This window comes from Polyodon spathula, chromosome 2 (genome assembly GCF_017654505.1).
Source record: "Polyodon spathula isolate WHYD16114869_AA chromosome 2, ASM1765450v1, whole genome shotgun sequence".
Taxonomy (NCBI): Eukaryota; Metazoa; Chordata; class Actinopteri; order Acipenseriformes; family Polyodontidae; genus Polyodon; species Polyodon spathula.
The window spans coordinates 51443270-51460414 of NC_054535.1; the positions used below are offsets into that span (position 1 = coordinate 51443270).

Sequence of the window (17145 nt, forward strand, 5' to 3'; positions counted from 1 at the left end):
CTCAGACTATTTGATGTTGTTTTTGAGTTGAATTTGGCCAACAGGAAAAAAAAAAAACACCAGCGCATTCCCAAATACATCCCCATGACTGCATCTTAGTTGATATGACTGACCACTTTTGAGTTGTATTCCAAACCAATTTTTTGCTAAGTGTATAAATTACACGCATTACAGAAATGATGTGCATGATTTCTAAATGACAGAAGGAGGTTGTAATTTGTTAAAAGAAACTGCAACAAAAAGTAGCTAGATTATATATATATATATATATATATATATATATATATATATATATAAACTAACCTATTTGTAAATTCTTCAGTGTTCAGCAGCTACTTACCTGTTATGGAACACATTAGCAATCGCCTTAAAGCATCCAGCTGCCACACGTCTTGAGCCAGTGTAACACCGATCCACTGCCCAGTACATCAGGTTACTCTGCTCTGGATTCAGCTCCAGTAACAACATAACTGCTTCGCAACCCAACTGATGGACCTGCATTGGGACACAATCGTGCATTGTAAGGACTTATTGCTGTTAAATGAGCATTTACTGTAATTCTAGAACAAATTCACAATTTGTTTTATTGAATAATTTTTAAACGAAACTGCCATTTTAGTACAATTGTGGAGAAACTATAGTGTTCACATTTCAGTTTAAATGTATCTCTCCATCACTCCTACCAGGAACAATACTTAAATACTGCCACTAGATGGCACTGTTGAGAAATAAATGAAAGCAGTTTGATCCATGTGGCTTTCCTAACTGCACAGATTTTAACCAGATGTGCCAATCTGCTGCACCCCCCCCTACCGCGTTGATTTCTGCCCCATTTCTTTCAGTTAAATTAAATCCTTTCAATAATGGAGCTCTTTAATATAAATACATAATGAACACATACCACTGCAGAAAACTGTAAAGAACAATAAGAGTAAAACAACAACAAATACAAATCCCTATTCTTACCTTTCTATCTTGAGAATCCAGTATATTGTCAAGCCATTTGTATAGATAGCCATCAGAAGACAACCCAACATTATCAGCTACAGGGCCGCAACACAGCACGGCAGACATAGCCTTTGAAATGGAGAAGAAATTGACAAAATAAATGTCTGACACAAAAGCTAAGTTTTTTTTAGAATTCGATATCCTTAATTCTAAATTGTCTACAATGTCTAAGTGAACTAATCAAATGCATCAGAGAATCTACATTGTACCATAGTCCCTTTACAAGACTGAACTGCTACCGTGAGTTTAGATTTTTACACTGGTCTGTCTTCTTTATTGTGATGTAATAGGCAGGCTGTTGAAAAATGTATTGCATTTGTAATAATCTCCTGTGGATATCATTATAAATGCCTCTTGTTATGTACATGAAAACAAACAAGAAATAGATATAAAAGTAAAAATGATGATAAAAAAACTAAACAAATCTTTGGTTAACAATAAAAAACACCACATACAGATGGCCACCCTACAGTCAGTGTTCTTTATTATTTTGTTCATTATATTGTTTAAGATTAAACAGATAAACTAAATAGAAGTGCAGAAGTGTACCTTTAAGGCACAATACTGATGCCTGTTGATCTGCATATTCCTGTCGCTGTATCTGTCTAAGGGTGTGAACATGATGCTAAACGGACCAGCCCAGTGGCTGAACAGCATGAACAGACTGTGCCGCAGGCTCTGCTGGGGGAAGATAGTCCTTCTCTGGTGTACTGGAACAAAAAGAAGAACTTGTCAAATATCTCAAATTTCCTTTTATCCCATGGTCTTCCAAATCCCCAATAACTACCATATGTTTGTCGTTCTGACAACCACAACGGCAAAACCATCAGGACAGTATAAATAACTTTCTTGCCTTAAGAAATCAGGAAGAGGAAGAAGAAAAAAAAAACCCTCTCTATCAGTAGAACATGTTGGCTTTTTGGGCTCACCGCTGAATCTAACTCACAGGTGACAAAGAGCTCAACTACTTTTCACATTCCAGTCCCCAGCTGTCAACATGATAAGCCAAGCAATGCAACTAATACAGTAATACATTTATTTATTCATGTTTACATGATTGGGAGCCCTGGAGACAGATGATTCATTATTCAAACGTGTATGCCAGTGACATACACCCCAGCCATATCTGTATTCAAAGTAAGCTATCAGCAACATGACCTACATCTATTGTAAGCACAAACGCATCCACTTACACATGGATGGAGAAACAACTCCACTTTGATCCTCAGTGGGGGAATGAAATATTATATTATATGCACACTTCTTTGAATAGTAGCTACATTAGGAATTTCACAAAAGAAAGTCAAGCAGGACATGGTGCCTCAAGTAGGAGGCCAACAATTCCAACCGCGAGGGCTCATCTAGGAAAATGAGCCACAGCTGCAGGAAAGGTAATTTGTCATTGTGACATGTCGATGATGGCAGAGTAAACCACAGATGAAAATCTAAATACTCCGCTCCACATGAAAGCTGCAATTTCTAACCAGGTGTGGAATTATGGCAACAGGAAGTTGAAGATGGTGCTTTGTTTCTACATGATGTAATGTAGTGAACAGAGATGTACATGAAAAATGTTCAAATGGCACAATAGGCCCAGAGGCAGGCAGCTAGTACTAAGAGCATAATTTTCCCTCAAAACTAGAGACACAATCAAATGTGCTTCAATAAGCAGCTTTTGAATAATCAAACTGCGTAGATCAGGGGTTCCCAAACTTTCCACACTCGCGACCCATCTGAGTAGCCAGATCATTTTCTGGGACCCATGCCCAGTGAGATACAGTGAAAAAACACGTACAGTACCAACCAAAAAAGTGCAGCAATATAAAGCAAGAATAAAGATTTAAAAATCACTTATTTACACAAAATGATAGAAAATTATAATAAATAGTAACTTACAGGCTATGCTCCTGCTGCCTTCAAACCAAAACTAAAAGCTTATTACTGTGCTGAGTATACCTCATTTCCAGCTAAATAAGGCTGCTTGTTTTCACTGCATTTTCTCAGGTACATCTAACCAAAGATAATGTATTTATTTATATTCTATTAAATAGAATATTTCTGAGCTAACCTTGGAAGTATTTGAGCTACATAAAAGACCAAACAACATTCAAACATTGAAAATGCCGCTATTGAAACAACCTTTAAAAATGTATCAATGTTCTGTAAATGTGTTGGCTGCAAAAAAACGTAGCAAGCAGACAAAAAATAGATTAAATATTTTACATGTGGTTGGGGGGCTATATTGTTGTAATTTATTGATAATTTATTTGTCTAGTAGTGTTCTTTTATTTTTTCTCAGGTTAAAAATATTTAGGGTAATTGTTTTCTGATTCATTTCAAACTAAATACTTGTTTATGTTTTACTTTGTTTGGTTCCATGACCCACCCAGATACCTCTTGCGACCCACAGTTAGGGAACCACTGGCTTAGATGACCCTTTATAAATGATTCTACCATTCTAGCAATTTGTACTACTTTAGGCAGAAATTATGGCACTACGATACACACGGTATTTGAGATCATGAGATCCGGAGTGATTAAGCAAAATTATAGTAATAATACTAACAGGACACTGGTTAACCCCTAGGAAAAGGGACAAACAGACACCTTTAAGAAAAAGTGTCAATTCAAAAATTATGACAACACAGTTTTAATATGAATGATTTGGATTTTTGTTACCTGGAACATTCTGAATGATGTTTGCCACCAAGGCACTGAAATGACATCGAATATCCTTTAAGGTATCAGAGTCCTTGTCGTTCTCCGCTTCCAGCAGCTGCCTAGTTAGATCTACGTACTCCAACAAAATGTTGTTGAGGGAATGTGTTTCACTATCAAGGCCTCCACTTGGACTAGCAATGAGAAGAATCACAAGATTTATTTTATTTTCTACTGGAAGAAATGGAAGTGGGCTAGTTCAATTCCTAACAAACAGTACTAGTTATTTTTGTCTAATAGCTAAAGAAGAATGGGTATCAACATTAGTGTTCCTAGAAAACTTTGCTTTTATTCTTCCAGAAACCCAGAAGGAATAAATGGGCCTAGAGACATGTCTATGCTCTCTATAGCAAGCTTGTGGCATCACTGGTGGATTTGTATGGGAAGGCATTGCAGTGTAAGCAAATATATTACCAGGGGGCATGAACCACCAGCAGCTAGGGTGAGGGAAGTCTAATAGGGCCTGGCAAATAGCACAAATAGTTATTTGACAAACTAGTCACAGGGCAGGTTCACACAATTCTTGTTCCACTTTGCTGGCTGAGCACTTACGTTTGACTGATGACTCCAGCATCTGCCAGCAATTCAAATATCCTAACAAGCTGTACTCGCAAAATATCTCGACGCCTGCGTCGCTTCATATTCTGCACAGACAGGAGACAGAATGGAAAGTTTAGTGTTTTTATTTCACATCCCTTTGAAACTATCAAATATAAGCCCGTGATTTCAATCAATCTTTATTTTTATAGTGGACCACCATTACAAAGAGTTTTACAAGATGCAGTAACAACAACAAAAACCATAATAGTTTAAATACAGACAAATTCATAATACATAAAAAAAACTATGCATAATACATTAAATATAGTGGAAAGTGCATAATACATGATAGTAGCATAATACATGAAAGAGTACATTAAATACAAAGGAAATTGCATAATACATGATAGTAACTTAATACGTGAGATAGTAGCAGCAACACAGCAGCTAATAGCAGATATCAGGCTTAAAGAGCATGGACAGGACGAGAGAACAGGTGGGTCTTGAGAGTTGATTTAAAGCGAGCGACAGTAAGAGTATCACGCACCAAAGCTGGGAGAGAGTTCCAAAGAGTCGGAGCCATATATATATATATATATATATATATATATATATATATATATATATATATATATATATATATATATATATATATATATATATATATACACACACATGATATATATATATACATGATATATATTACCTAAAAGACTTTCATAATTTCATAATGTAAGTTCACCAAAAATACTTACTTCTGGTCTCCTTTCAAGTGCTTCCTTTATTATGGGGTTCAATTCCTCTATAAGTTCTCTGTTAGGAAATAAAGAGAAATGTTAGAAATGTAATACTTACATGATGGTGCCCAGCTATGTTTATTTTAGTATACAAATAATGAATCCTCCTTCAAACCTTCAAAAACTATTCTGGTTCGCGGTACAACCTTCCCACATACAAGAAACTCACCTAAAGGCTACAGGGTTGGTCCTGCCAAGCCCTAGGACAAGGGATTCAGTGATATCCATGCTCTCAGAGCGCATCATGGGGACTATGTGCTTGAACAACGAGGAGGGGGACGGAATGCCAATAATCATCTAAAAACACAGAAAGAGATTAGAAAGACCAAGTCTGAAATGTGCATCTCAAGCATACACTTCTGACAGACTAATAACAGGACACAAAGCAGAAGCAAAAGCAATTATTTCTACTTTTTATTAAATAATAATTATATTTTAAAAAAAGTGTCTTCAACTGACAACGAACAAAGAAATCAATATCTGGTTAAAAATAACAATAACTGCAATTCCATCTGTGAAATAATTAAAGAATACATCATGTAATACAGTCTAAGAGCACTGATGGTATTGTTATTTTCTTGAGCGTGTATCCCTAATGAATGAGCCGAGGGGCTGAGTGAAGGTTTCCTCCTCACCTTGGAGTCAATGCAGTATCCGCTATCGGGAGTAGACGCCAGCGTCTCCGGTGGGGAGCAGCGCACAGACCCTGACGAGGTGGAAGAAGGGGCAGAGGTGGCTGCACTGCAGCATAGGATCAAATAGTTCCTCCACAGCCCAATGTAAGAGTCAATGCTAGTGGTTGTGTTCACCTTCTTGGCATTTATGGGACTACTGTAAAGGAGACAGAGCATTGAAATGTAATTACCATATGGGTATTTACCTTGTGGAGACGTATACCAAAGATGCTCCGTGAGCCTGTGGCACAGTCATGCCCCACCCCTGAGGGCAGAAAAGTACTGCGCTAACAGATCTCATCATCTTTTTTCCATGAAGCCTGCTGCAATGATGGATGCAGAGACCTTAACCACTTCAACACCATGACGTACATCAAATGAAAACCCACTTACAGTACCATGCCATACGTGCGTACGTCAAGTTTCCCCATTCTATTCTATGAGCGGTTTCTCAGTCTAGCGTTTCAGGTTTCATTCCCTAAGGCAGTGCTAGTACTGTGGAATGAGCAATGGAAGTCGGAGGAGGGTCAGGTGACATTTGTATCCAATTGAGTGTCATGTAGAGATTCCAATCTACCTGTGGGCGTTTCGAAGACTGAGATATATTGCGGGAAGCCATTCAACTGTTACAAGTAAATATATAGTGTTTTAAATTATTATTTTTTGTTTTATTATTAGTTTTACTTGTTTAGTTGTAGTTTCTGTAGTTTTTAGCGACATCTAAACATGGCAACGTACGTGGTCTTTCTATAATGAGCAACAGGGGTGAAGTTGGTTCAGAGGATTCCGATACCAGCGACAGTGATGCTGACTTATCACTCGGCGATGATGATGAAGAGGATGTGGAGCCAACAACAGTACAAACAAAAGAGCATGCAGCTACTTTACAGGTAAGCCAGTTGCAAACAGAAAGCTGTTTGGTTTGAAATGGTAGTGCTGTAACAAAATACTATCAAAACACAGTACTGGGTACAGGCAATGCAGCAGACAGATCCATCATAATGCCTGCGCAAAGTAGCTGTGTACATGCATTTGTGACTATCCCTCCAACACAAGGGAAGCAGAGACTGCAAAAAAGGTGCAGGGTCTGCTACGAAAATAAAAACAAAAGAAAAGACACAAGAAAAATGTGCAGTGGTTGCAAAGGCAACCCCGGGTTCTGTTGATATGAACATTTCAATAAATGGCACAGAGCAAGTCGATAATGGCACACGTTTTGATGTTTGATTGTTATTTGATAATTACTGTTTACTGATTATTATTGTTATTAGCAGCGTTTTTGTTTTCATTGTTCCAAAAAAAAAAAAAAAAAATTAAACATAGGTATGTAGTACACAGGAGTATAAAGGGTTAATGAAAAACACACTTTAGGTAATTTATTTGTGTTTTATTCATCATATGTTAACATTTTATAGCAATTACAGGTTTGAAAACATTTCTAAATTTGGTACCTAGGAAGGGGATTAATGGTTAATGGTTACATTTCTATTTCAGGGAACCTGGGTTATGATGATAATCTATGTTCCCTTTCAAGTACGAAATGTAACCATTGCAGTATGGTTGAGTGTACTAAAGCCATTGCAAGGGAAGCTGCCTTGTGCGTTACCTTACGGAACCCCAATAACAAGTAGTTAGGGCTAAAAAACTGAGGGACAAACTCACCTCTATGCCTCTCTTGTAAGGGTTGACTGGGAAGCCGTCCCTTAATACTAGTTCCAAAACCAGGGTTTTGAGGATCCACGACATTAAGTCTTAGAACCTAATAAAGTTATGGGGAGTAAGCCCACACTGCTGCATTGCAAATGTCCTTGACAGATGCACCCTGGAATAGAGCCCATGAAGTTGCCATGCCCCTGGTGGAATGTACAGTCAACTTTTCTGGAGGGGACACATTGGCCAGCTCATAGGCAGTCCTGACCGTGTCTGCTATCCAATTGGATAGCCACTGCTTAGACAGGACTTGATCATGGGACTTCGCCCCATAGCAGACAAAAAAATTGTTTTGGACTGCCTCAACTTTTCATACTGTCAACGTAATACGCCACGGCCCACTGTGGAATGCTCAGAGCGTACTGGACCTATCGCTTTATGGCAGACTGGAAAGGAGGTGGATGGAAAGCCTCCAATTCCACAGACTGGTTGACATGAAATGCCGAGATCATCTTCGGCAAAAGGCAGGATTGGTATGGAGCATAACCTTTGTCCTGGCCTCTGTAAATATTAAGCAGGCTTTCGATATGGAAAATGCCTGCATCTCACACACCCGCTTTGCGGAGGTGATATCAAACAAGAAAGTGACTTTGACATTTAGCCTCCAGCAAGGAATAATGTCCTTCATAGGCGGCTGAAGTCGCTGAGCCCTGCCACGAAGTGAGCTCTTGGGGAGATTTTGACATTGCAATCTGAAATACAGTCAGCACTTGGATATACAACACTCAGACATAAGTTTTATGGGCCTTGTATTAAGAAACAAATCAATTCCCATTGTGTACATCTGTAATCTTCTAGAAGCACTTTGGCCCGGTCCTTCCTTATTTCCTCCAGACACAGCGGGAGCAGGGCAAGCGGTGGGTAGGCATACAACAGAAGCCTCGGCCACTGGTGTGCCAAGGCATCTATTGCCAGTGGGTCCCAGCTTCCTATTATGAAGAACCAGAGATCTATCTCTGCTCTCCCAAACCTCTCCCAAAAGAGGTTCACTACCTCAGGATGAAGCCTCTACTCTGAGGTACTGGGGACTCTCATAAGAACATAAGTGGAAGCGGCGGAGTGGAAGCGACAGCGAGTGGGAGAAGTACAGGCGTGGAAAAGTACAGAGCAGTTTCGAAGCAGAAAGGAGAAATTGCATCTTGAATTGCTTTAATCAGAAAACAGAGGACATTGGGGAAACACAGCAGCAGCTCAAAGTCAAACAGCCGCGTGTGTTTTTCTGATAACAAACAAGCTGAAACTCGGAGCAGCTGATTCAAATTCAGCGCTGTTTTGAGACACGGGCGAGGGGAGGAGCCAACAGCACAGCAGAACAATGCAGTTAAACGAGGCATTCTTCCCAGCGACAGCGAGTGGAAGCGACAGCGAGTGGGAGAAGTACAGGCGTGGAAAAGTACAGAGCAGTTTCGAAGCAGTTTGAAAGCAGGTTGACGGCTGCAGAAGAAACTAAACTTAAAAAAAAAAAAACCTCAACATGGTCTTCTAGCCAGTAATCTCTGACACCTGCTTGATGTGGGAAATCCGAGAAAACCCAGCGGAGCTAAACCAAGTGTGCGTAAAGTGCCGCGCGATCCAGGATTTGCATAAACTAGTAAGTATGCTAGAAATGGAGCTGGAAGAAGTGAGACAGCAACAGGATCTTGAGGAACTGGCACACCCACAATTCATGGAAGTCTGCATCACCCCTAACAGACTGAAAGCCACCAGGGAGATAGAAGGTCAGAACAGCTGGGTTCAGGTAGGCAGAAGCAGGGAAAAAAAGAAACTTCGTCAAACACAACCACCAGAAATCAAAACAACCAACAGATTTGAGTCACTTCAGAATTTTGATGAGCAGAACCAACAACAAGAGAATGAAAGGAACAACATCCAGGACCCTATTGACAGTGGTGACCAGACAGCAAAAAGAAGGGAGGTCATGATTGTTGGGGACTCCATATTGAGAAACACAGCAAGTTCAATTCGCAGTTTGGACCCCCTTACTACAACAGTGTGCTGCCTTCCGGGAGCCTCGGTCAAGCACATCACTGAGAACGTGGACAGGCTCCTGGAACGAACAGGAGACGACCCGGTAGTAGTCGTCCACATCGGTACAAACAACATTGGAAGAGACAGACCAAAATCCCTGCAAAACAAATTCAGAGAGCTAGGAAGGAAATTAAAAGAGAAAACCAAAACTGTGGTATTTTCTGGTATACTACCCGCACCTTGCAAAGGACCATATGGACAGCTGGAAATAATTAATCAAAACGCATGGCTGAAGACGTGGTGCACACGGGAAGGCTTCACCTATCTTGATCATTGGACCACATTCTACAACGAGGACTATCTGTATAGACGGGATGGACTGCATTTAAATAACAAGGGAACTAGTCTACTCGGAGAAAAGATCCTCGAGCAGGTTCGGAAGCATTTAAACTAGAAAGGAAGGGGGGAGAAATCAACAAAAAAACAGAAGGGAGACCGCATCAAAACAAGAACAACAACTCAGGTAAGACAACCATTAAATGTATTTATCTAAATGCTAGAAGTATCAGAAACAAAATTCTAGAACTTGAAGCTACTGCACTAACAGGTAACTATGATGTGATAGGTGTTACAGAAACTTGGTTGTCTGAGAGTGATGGGGACGAATATAATATTTGTGGGTATACACTGTATAGGAAAGACAGGCAGGACAGAAGAGGAGGAGGGGTAGCGCTATACATAAGAAACAGTCTTGAAGCCCAGGTGTTAAACCTGGACAAAGAAAATAAAACCGAATCAATATGGGTCAGAATAACGGACAAAAATTCAAAAGGCATAATAATAGGAGCATGCTATAGACCGCCAGATTCAGACGGTGAGCACAATAATCTGTTATACAATGACATTAGAAATGTGTGTAGCAAAGGAGAAGCCATACTAATGGGGGATTTCAACTTCCCCCAAATAAAATGGGAAAACCCGGTGGGTAGCGCGAAGGATGAAATAGAAATGGTGGAAATGACAAATGACTGCTTCCTAACACAATTTGTGAAGGCACCCACTAGAGGGGAGGCATGCCTTGATTTAGTCTTTTCAAATAACGAAGATAGAATAACTAAAACAGAGGTCAGAGAACCACTGGCAAACTCAGACCACAACATGGTCTCATTTGAAGTGTTTTTTAAATCCCCAAAAGTAATGACTAAAGCTAAGGTTTACAATTTTAGAAAAGCAAACTATGAAGGTATGAAACAGAGACTAACAGAAGTAGATTGGAGTAAAATAGAGAAAACACCCACAGAAGAAGGATGGTTGTTCTTCAAAAATGTAGTACTAGAGGCACAAAACAATTATATCCCTAAAGTAGACAAATCTAAATGTAAAACTAAATTGCCAAAATGGTTTAATAGATCAATTAAAAAAAATATTCAGCGAAAAAAGGCACTTTACAGAGCATTAAAAAAAGGACCAAAAAGAAAGTATGCAGAAAGAGTACACAGAACTGCAAACGCAAGTCAAAAAGGAAGTTAGAAAGGCCAAGAGAGAAATAGAAATGAACATTGCTAAGGGAGCTAAAACCAATTCCAAAATGTTTTTCCAATATTACAACAGCAAGAGAACATTCAAAGAGGAGATTAAATGTTTAAGAGATACAAATGGCAAAATCGTAGATGAAGAAAAAAAAAATAGCAAATATGTTAAATGATTACTTTTCACAAGTTTTTACAAAGGAAGATACTGACAACATGCCCCACATGTCATCCAGTTCCTGTCCAGTTTTAAATAACTTTAGCATAACTGAGGCAGAAGTGTTAAAGGGACTAGGAGCTCTTAAAATAAACAAATCCCCTGGGCCGGATGAGATCCTCCCAGTAGTACTCAAAGAAATGAAAGAAGTAATTTACAAACCGCTAACCAAGATCATGCAGCAGTCTCTTGACACAGGGGTGGTACCGACAGACTGGAAAATTGCAAACGTAATACCGATCCACAAAAAGGGAAACAAAACTGAACCAGGTAACTACAGACCAGTAAGCCTGACTTCTATTATATGCAAACTTATGGAAACTATAATAAGATCCAAAATGGAAAATTACCTATATGGTAACAGGGTACTGGGAGACAGTCAACATGGTTTTAGGAAAGGGAGATCGTGCCTAACTAACTTGCTTGATTTTTTTGAGGATGCAACATCGATAATGGATAATTGCAAAGCATATGACATGGTTTATTTAGATTTCCAGAAAGCTTTTGACAAAGTCCCGCACAAAAGATTAATTCTCAAACTGAACGCAGTTGGGATTCAAGGAAACACATGTACATGGATTAGGGAGTGGTTAACATGTAGAAAACAGAAAGTACTGATTAGAGGAAAAACCTCAGAATGGAGTGTGGTAACCAGCGGTGTACCACAGGGATCAGTATTAGGTCCTCTGCTATTCCTAATCTACATTAATGATTTAGATTCTGGTATAGTAAGCAAACTTGTTAAATTTGCAGACGACACAAAAATAGGAGGAGTGGCAAACACTGTTGCAGCAGCAAAGGTCATTCAAAATGATCTAGACAAGATTCAAAACTGGGCAGACACATGGCAAATGACATTTAATAGAGAAAAGTGTAAGGTACTGCACGCAGGAAATAAAAATGTACATTATAAATATCATATGGGAGATACTGAAATTGGAGAAGGAATCTATGAAAAAGACCTAGGAGTTTTTATTGACTCAGAAATGTCTTCATCTAGACAATGTGGGGAAGCTATAAAAAAGGCTAACAAGATGCTCGGATACATTGTGAAAAGTGTTGAATTTAAATCAAGGGAAGTAATGTTAAAACTGTACAATGCACTAGTAAGACCTCATCTTGAATATTGTGTTCAGTTCTGGTCACCTCGCTATAAAAAAAGATATTGCTGCTCTAGAAAGAGTGCAAAGAAGAGCGACCAGAATTATTCCGGGCTTAAAAGGCATGTCATATGCAGACAGGCTAAAAGAATTGAATCTGTTCAGTCTTGAACAAAGAAGACTACGTGGCGACCTAATTCAAGCATTCAAAATTCTAAAAGGTATTGACAGTGTCGACCCAAGGGACTTTTTCAGCCTGAAAAAAGAAACAAGGACCAGGGGTCACAAATGGAGTTTAGAAAAAGGGGCATTCAGAACAGAAAATAGGAGACACTTTTTTACACAGAGAATTGTGAGGGTCTGGAATCAACTCCCCAGTAATGTTGTTGAAGCTGACACCCTGGGATCCTTCAAGAAGCTGCTTGATGAGATTTTGGGATCAATAAGCTACTAACAACCAAACGAGCAAGATGGGCCGAATGGCCTCCTCTCGTTTGTAAACTTTCTTATGTTCTTATGTTCTTATGTACTGAGGCACAATCACCCATCATCATTTTACACCACGTCCTGTATTTTTGCAAAATCTCCCCTACATAGTCCCTTGTGAAAAGGGACCAAAGGACATTCATACGGAAAAAGATTTAAAATTCCTCACAGTCAAACATAGATCCTAATATTTACATACCAGCATATGAAGAATGAACACTGTCCTGGGAACCACTGCTATATATAAACCCTGCAAATCTGTCAAATTGTTAGGAAAAAAAACAAAACATAACAAATCGCACCGATAAGAATTAGCTACATGGTCCCTTTGCTCTGGCAGAAGAGGACAGAGGAGCTGCCAAAATCAACACCACCCAGTGTAACTCAGAAAGATATCGCGTTGCCTCAACAACGACAAAACAGCATGGGAAAAGATAAGACACACTGTACAACCAACAGCAGAAAACTTAAAAAAAGTATATTCCTACTCAACAGTATCCACTCCAGTGACCAAAACCTACTAAATCACAAACTAACAGACATTAAACTATCCAATTATGAATACCCTCTCTCCACATGGTTCCATGTTTCTCAAACCTGTTGGCCAGCTTACAGAAACAGGTTCCAGAGAATAATTTACATTCATTTCTTCACTGCCACTAGTACTCCTCTTTTCTTTAATTTATTCACATTACAGATTGAAGGGAAGTGCATTTCTCTGTTTTTAACAAACTAGACTGAAATTAGTCATAGTGCAGCAGTTTACAGTACAGTATGTACTTTTTCCTTTAGAAGCTATTTAAAGACCATTTTATAGGCCACCTCCCTTGGCATATTCTTTGAAAAAGGTACAGAAACTACTTTGTCAAGCAGATGACAAAAGATTACAAAAATACAATACTAGTAACTAGTAGATAGCTATGTTTTGTAACATTTACATGTTGATTTTCCTTTAACAAAAATGAAGACCTTCATGTGCCAATATATTTCAAAAGATAATTCAAATGAAATACTGTATAATATTAAAGCAGAACACATTTTCCTTTCTCTTGAGTCACAAATCTCAGTCCTCAGTTATGATCAGTGACTGGACAAGCATTTAGAAACATTCATTGGAATGATACATGTAGAATGATGCATATTCTTGACACTTACTTTATGTCCACCTGTTGGGAAAGGAGCTGCAGGCGTGTGTAAGCAAACATCCAGGCGTAGTTCAGTGCTGTAGGACAGTGCTTGGGCAGGTTCTCCTGTTTCAGGAAGCTGGACAGGGTGATCACCCAGGGGTCCTGGCCTTGGGACACATGTGCAAAGATCCAGATGTGTGAAGGACTGACCACATCAAACTGGTGGCTGATGGGAGAGGAGCTCCATTCGGCCATTGTTTGCAGGTCAATCCCACTGGGGCAGTACAGCAGGTTAGTCTACAAGGAAAGTTCACAGAGTGTGTTAGGCACACAAGGTGCTGCAGCAAAGTTAATTGCATAAGCTATGTCATCACAATTACATTTACAGTAATCCATCATGTATTCACTCGCCATGGTCAATCTCTTCAGCAAAGTTAGTTTATTATTGAACAGAGAAGATTAGTTCAGATATTGTTGATCCTACCAAAGTTTTCGTACACTGTGGTGTATGTGCTCCGTGCACTGCCATTGATGGTAGCGACATGTGAGCTGTTCAGTAAATAAATCACGTTCCCCTGTGGGGCACATCAACTTCAACCCCCATCTTGATCTCCTGCCAGTCACTCAGCAGCGAATAAACGCATTCCACGTGGCAGACGGCTACTCTGTCACAGGCACTGATACCCTGTATCTTTCTAAACAAGGGATTTAGGAGAGCTCTCTAATAAAAGCTGAATCTCAACAATAATTGTGTGAGTAATTGCATAATAATATTTAAAACAAGATTCATTTATCTGAATTTTTACATATCTGCCCTTACTCTGGTCCCACTGCAGTGTGACACTTGACGGATTACTATATTTCAGAATTGAGTTTGCTACAAAAATGTGAATTCTACAGCCTGTAAAACACGACAATTCCAGAGTTCCAGAAGGATTCACCTGATCTGCTCCAGTGAGGTGGATGAAGCTCTCCAGAACAGAAGCACTGAGACGGTCCATAACATCGATTGCCAGCTCTTCATCACTCTGCAGGAAAGGAATCCATTAATGTAAGTAACAAGTACAGTCAGGACTCAATAAAAGATCTAAGCTATCTCTATTACTCTGGCTGGTAGGTGTATCACCTAGCTCTGACTCTGATGGAATATGTAGCCCTTCAGTATGCTGGCAGGGGAATGGGGTGAACAAGCTATTAAGTCTCCTACATCTTGGTATGAAATAACTAACTAGAAACAGGATATGATCTTGTGGATTTTTTAAAACTTGAGCAGGACATGTGAATGTACAATAAATGTAAACTACCTAATGTACTGTCAAGTAGCAAGATGAATATGTTAGAGGCAAGGCAATTATTGTGACTTAACCCATTAAGTACCAAATACGTTTTTTGCAGTTAAAAAAAAAGAAAAAAGGATAGTAAATTATCATAATATAGTTAAAGAGAAAAATTAAATTACAGGTAGATGGCAGTTAAAAATGCTCCAAAAAATTACCAAGTAGCCCGTCCTCAAATGAGGACAATGGCACTTCATGGGTTAAAGTAACACAACCATTAATAGGATGACCATGAATGGAGTCACCATGGCTGTGTGTGTGAGAATCAGTGAAAGAACTATGAGTTCCCTAGCAACATAACTGTACAGTGGGAATATGCCACCATATTGTGCCATTACACATACCTTTGAAATGTTCAATGCTGTGTACAGGGCCCGCACTTCTCTGAGAACATTGACAGCTAATCTTCTTGTGGCTGGCCGACAGCTACAGAGCACCACCAGAGCGAAGCCCTCCACCACATGGAAGACACTGGAGTAAGGGGACCTCTCGAGAGGCAGGGAGTGGGAGCTGCCATTTGGAACACCACGCTGCCAGCAAAACAAACATGATGAGAAATGTCAAATAACACCAATAATAAAATAGTGTGTGTTCTGTGTTAATAATGATCTGACCATTTTGAAGTAATAGACCGATGAAGATGTTGAGTTTGGGGAATTTTATAAGCTTGCAACAATCTTAGGAGATCATTTTTTAGGAGACACTGTATCAAAGTCTAGCAGTTACTGGCAGATATACATTCCCACAATAAAACCACCAGTCTGTTTAGCTGTCTCAAATGTGGTAAATAATGGAAAGTGCACTGTGTATGATGGTATAGAGAGTATATGCAATAGACTAAAGGACAGATTCAAATCTAAGACACTGAACACATTTAGTATGTGCGTCAGAGATGATAATACAGTGAACAGCCTACAACAGTCTGAAGGAAAGGTCAGCATTTATCTTTTCCAATGAAAGTAATCTTTATCAAGACTTTTCTGGACTCTAATCTATAGGTTTGTGATTCACCATTATATAACTATAGGCCCATAAAATATGATAATGAAATGTAATGCGCTCTTTTAGATGCCTAGCCACGTCCAATATATATCTATATTGGGATGGATGGATGGATGCATATTAGAAGTCAGCACGAGTAGAAATTCCGGCATCAGGTACCCACCATGTTTTAAGTGTGTAATACATATTTAAATACTATATAATACACATCCATTTAGTCACTCCAGATTTGTAGACTTGTGTAACCTTTCAGTACTGGAAACCATAATAGTATTACAGTATTTTAAGTTAGATTTAATTCAATATGTTAGCATACCATTACACAAACAGGTTGCATGTGACTATGAAGCAAAATTAGTTAATTCTATTGGGTGATGCAAAACTTCAGGCAACAGCTGTATATTGTAACAGCTGTACATTGTAAACAAACAACCAGTTTATACCCAATGCATTTATCATGCTGTACCTGGGATTCCTGGCCTTTGTTATTTGACTGCACCGCTTGTTTCCACTGGCTGAGCAGCTGCACCAGCATCTTCACAGCGTTATCCAGGAGTGTTGGGTGAACATCGGTAACCTCCCGCACAATGAAATACACAAATCCAGACAGTACATCCTCGCGCCACTCCGGGAAGTCCACCATTAAGGCTTGCAGAGTTGTGAAGGCAAGTCCTCGCAGCTCCTCATCCATGTGGATGGTAAGCCTACAAAAAGGGGTTTGAGCAAAAGAATGGTCAGAATTGAAAGAGGACCCCACTGCTTTTTTTTTTTTTTTTTTTTTTTTTTTTTAACAGAGGCCTTCAAAATAACTGACAGCATTTAACTGTTGATATTGACAACAATCTCATAAAATTATGAATATGGTCACTAGACACCTGTACTTTTATATAAAAAAAAAGAAGAAAAAAAATCCTACTGTACAAAAATTCAGA

The 17145-nt window shown here is 39.2% G+C and overlaps 1 protein-coding gene across 9 annotated transcripts in view; it reads right to left on the reverse strand.

Annotated features, from left to right (window-relative positions):
* Positions 1 to 17145, reverse strand: part of LOC121298019 (protein furry homolog-like) — a 195206-nt gene that overhangs the window by 42758 nt on the left and 135303 nt on the right. For all 9 annotated transcript variants that reach the window (XM_041224779.1, XM_041224756.1, XM_041224747.1 and 6 more), the window contains 12 exons: positions 16680 to 16917; positions 15556 to 15741; positions 14816 to 14902; positions 13903 to 14171; positions 5699 to 5894; positions 5233 to 5360; positions 5022 to 5079; positions 4279 to 4370; positions 3688 to 3860; positions 1558 to 1718; positions 967 to 1077; positions 341 to 495 (listed from right to left, as the gene is read on the reverse strand). In XM_041224779.1, the coding sequence (XP_041080713.1) occupies positions 341 to 495; positions 967 to 1077; positions 1558 to 1718; positions 3688 to 3860; positions 4279 to 4370; positions 5022 to 5079; positions 5233 to 5360; positions 5699 to 5894; positions 13903 to 14171; positions 14816 to 14902; positions 15556 to 15741; positions 16680 to 16917 (1854 nt within the window). The remainder of the gene's footprint in view (positions 1 to 340; positions 496 to 966; positions 1078 to 1557; positions 1719 to 3687; positions 3861 to 4278; positions 4371 to 5021; positions 5080 to 5232; positions 5361 to 5698; positions 5895 to 13902; positions 14172 to 14815; positions 14903 to 15555; positions 15742 to 16679; positions 16918 to 17145) is intronic.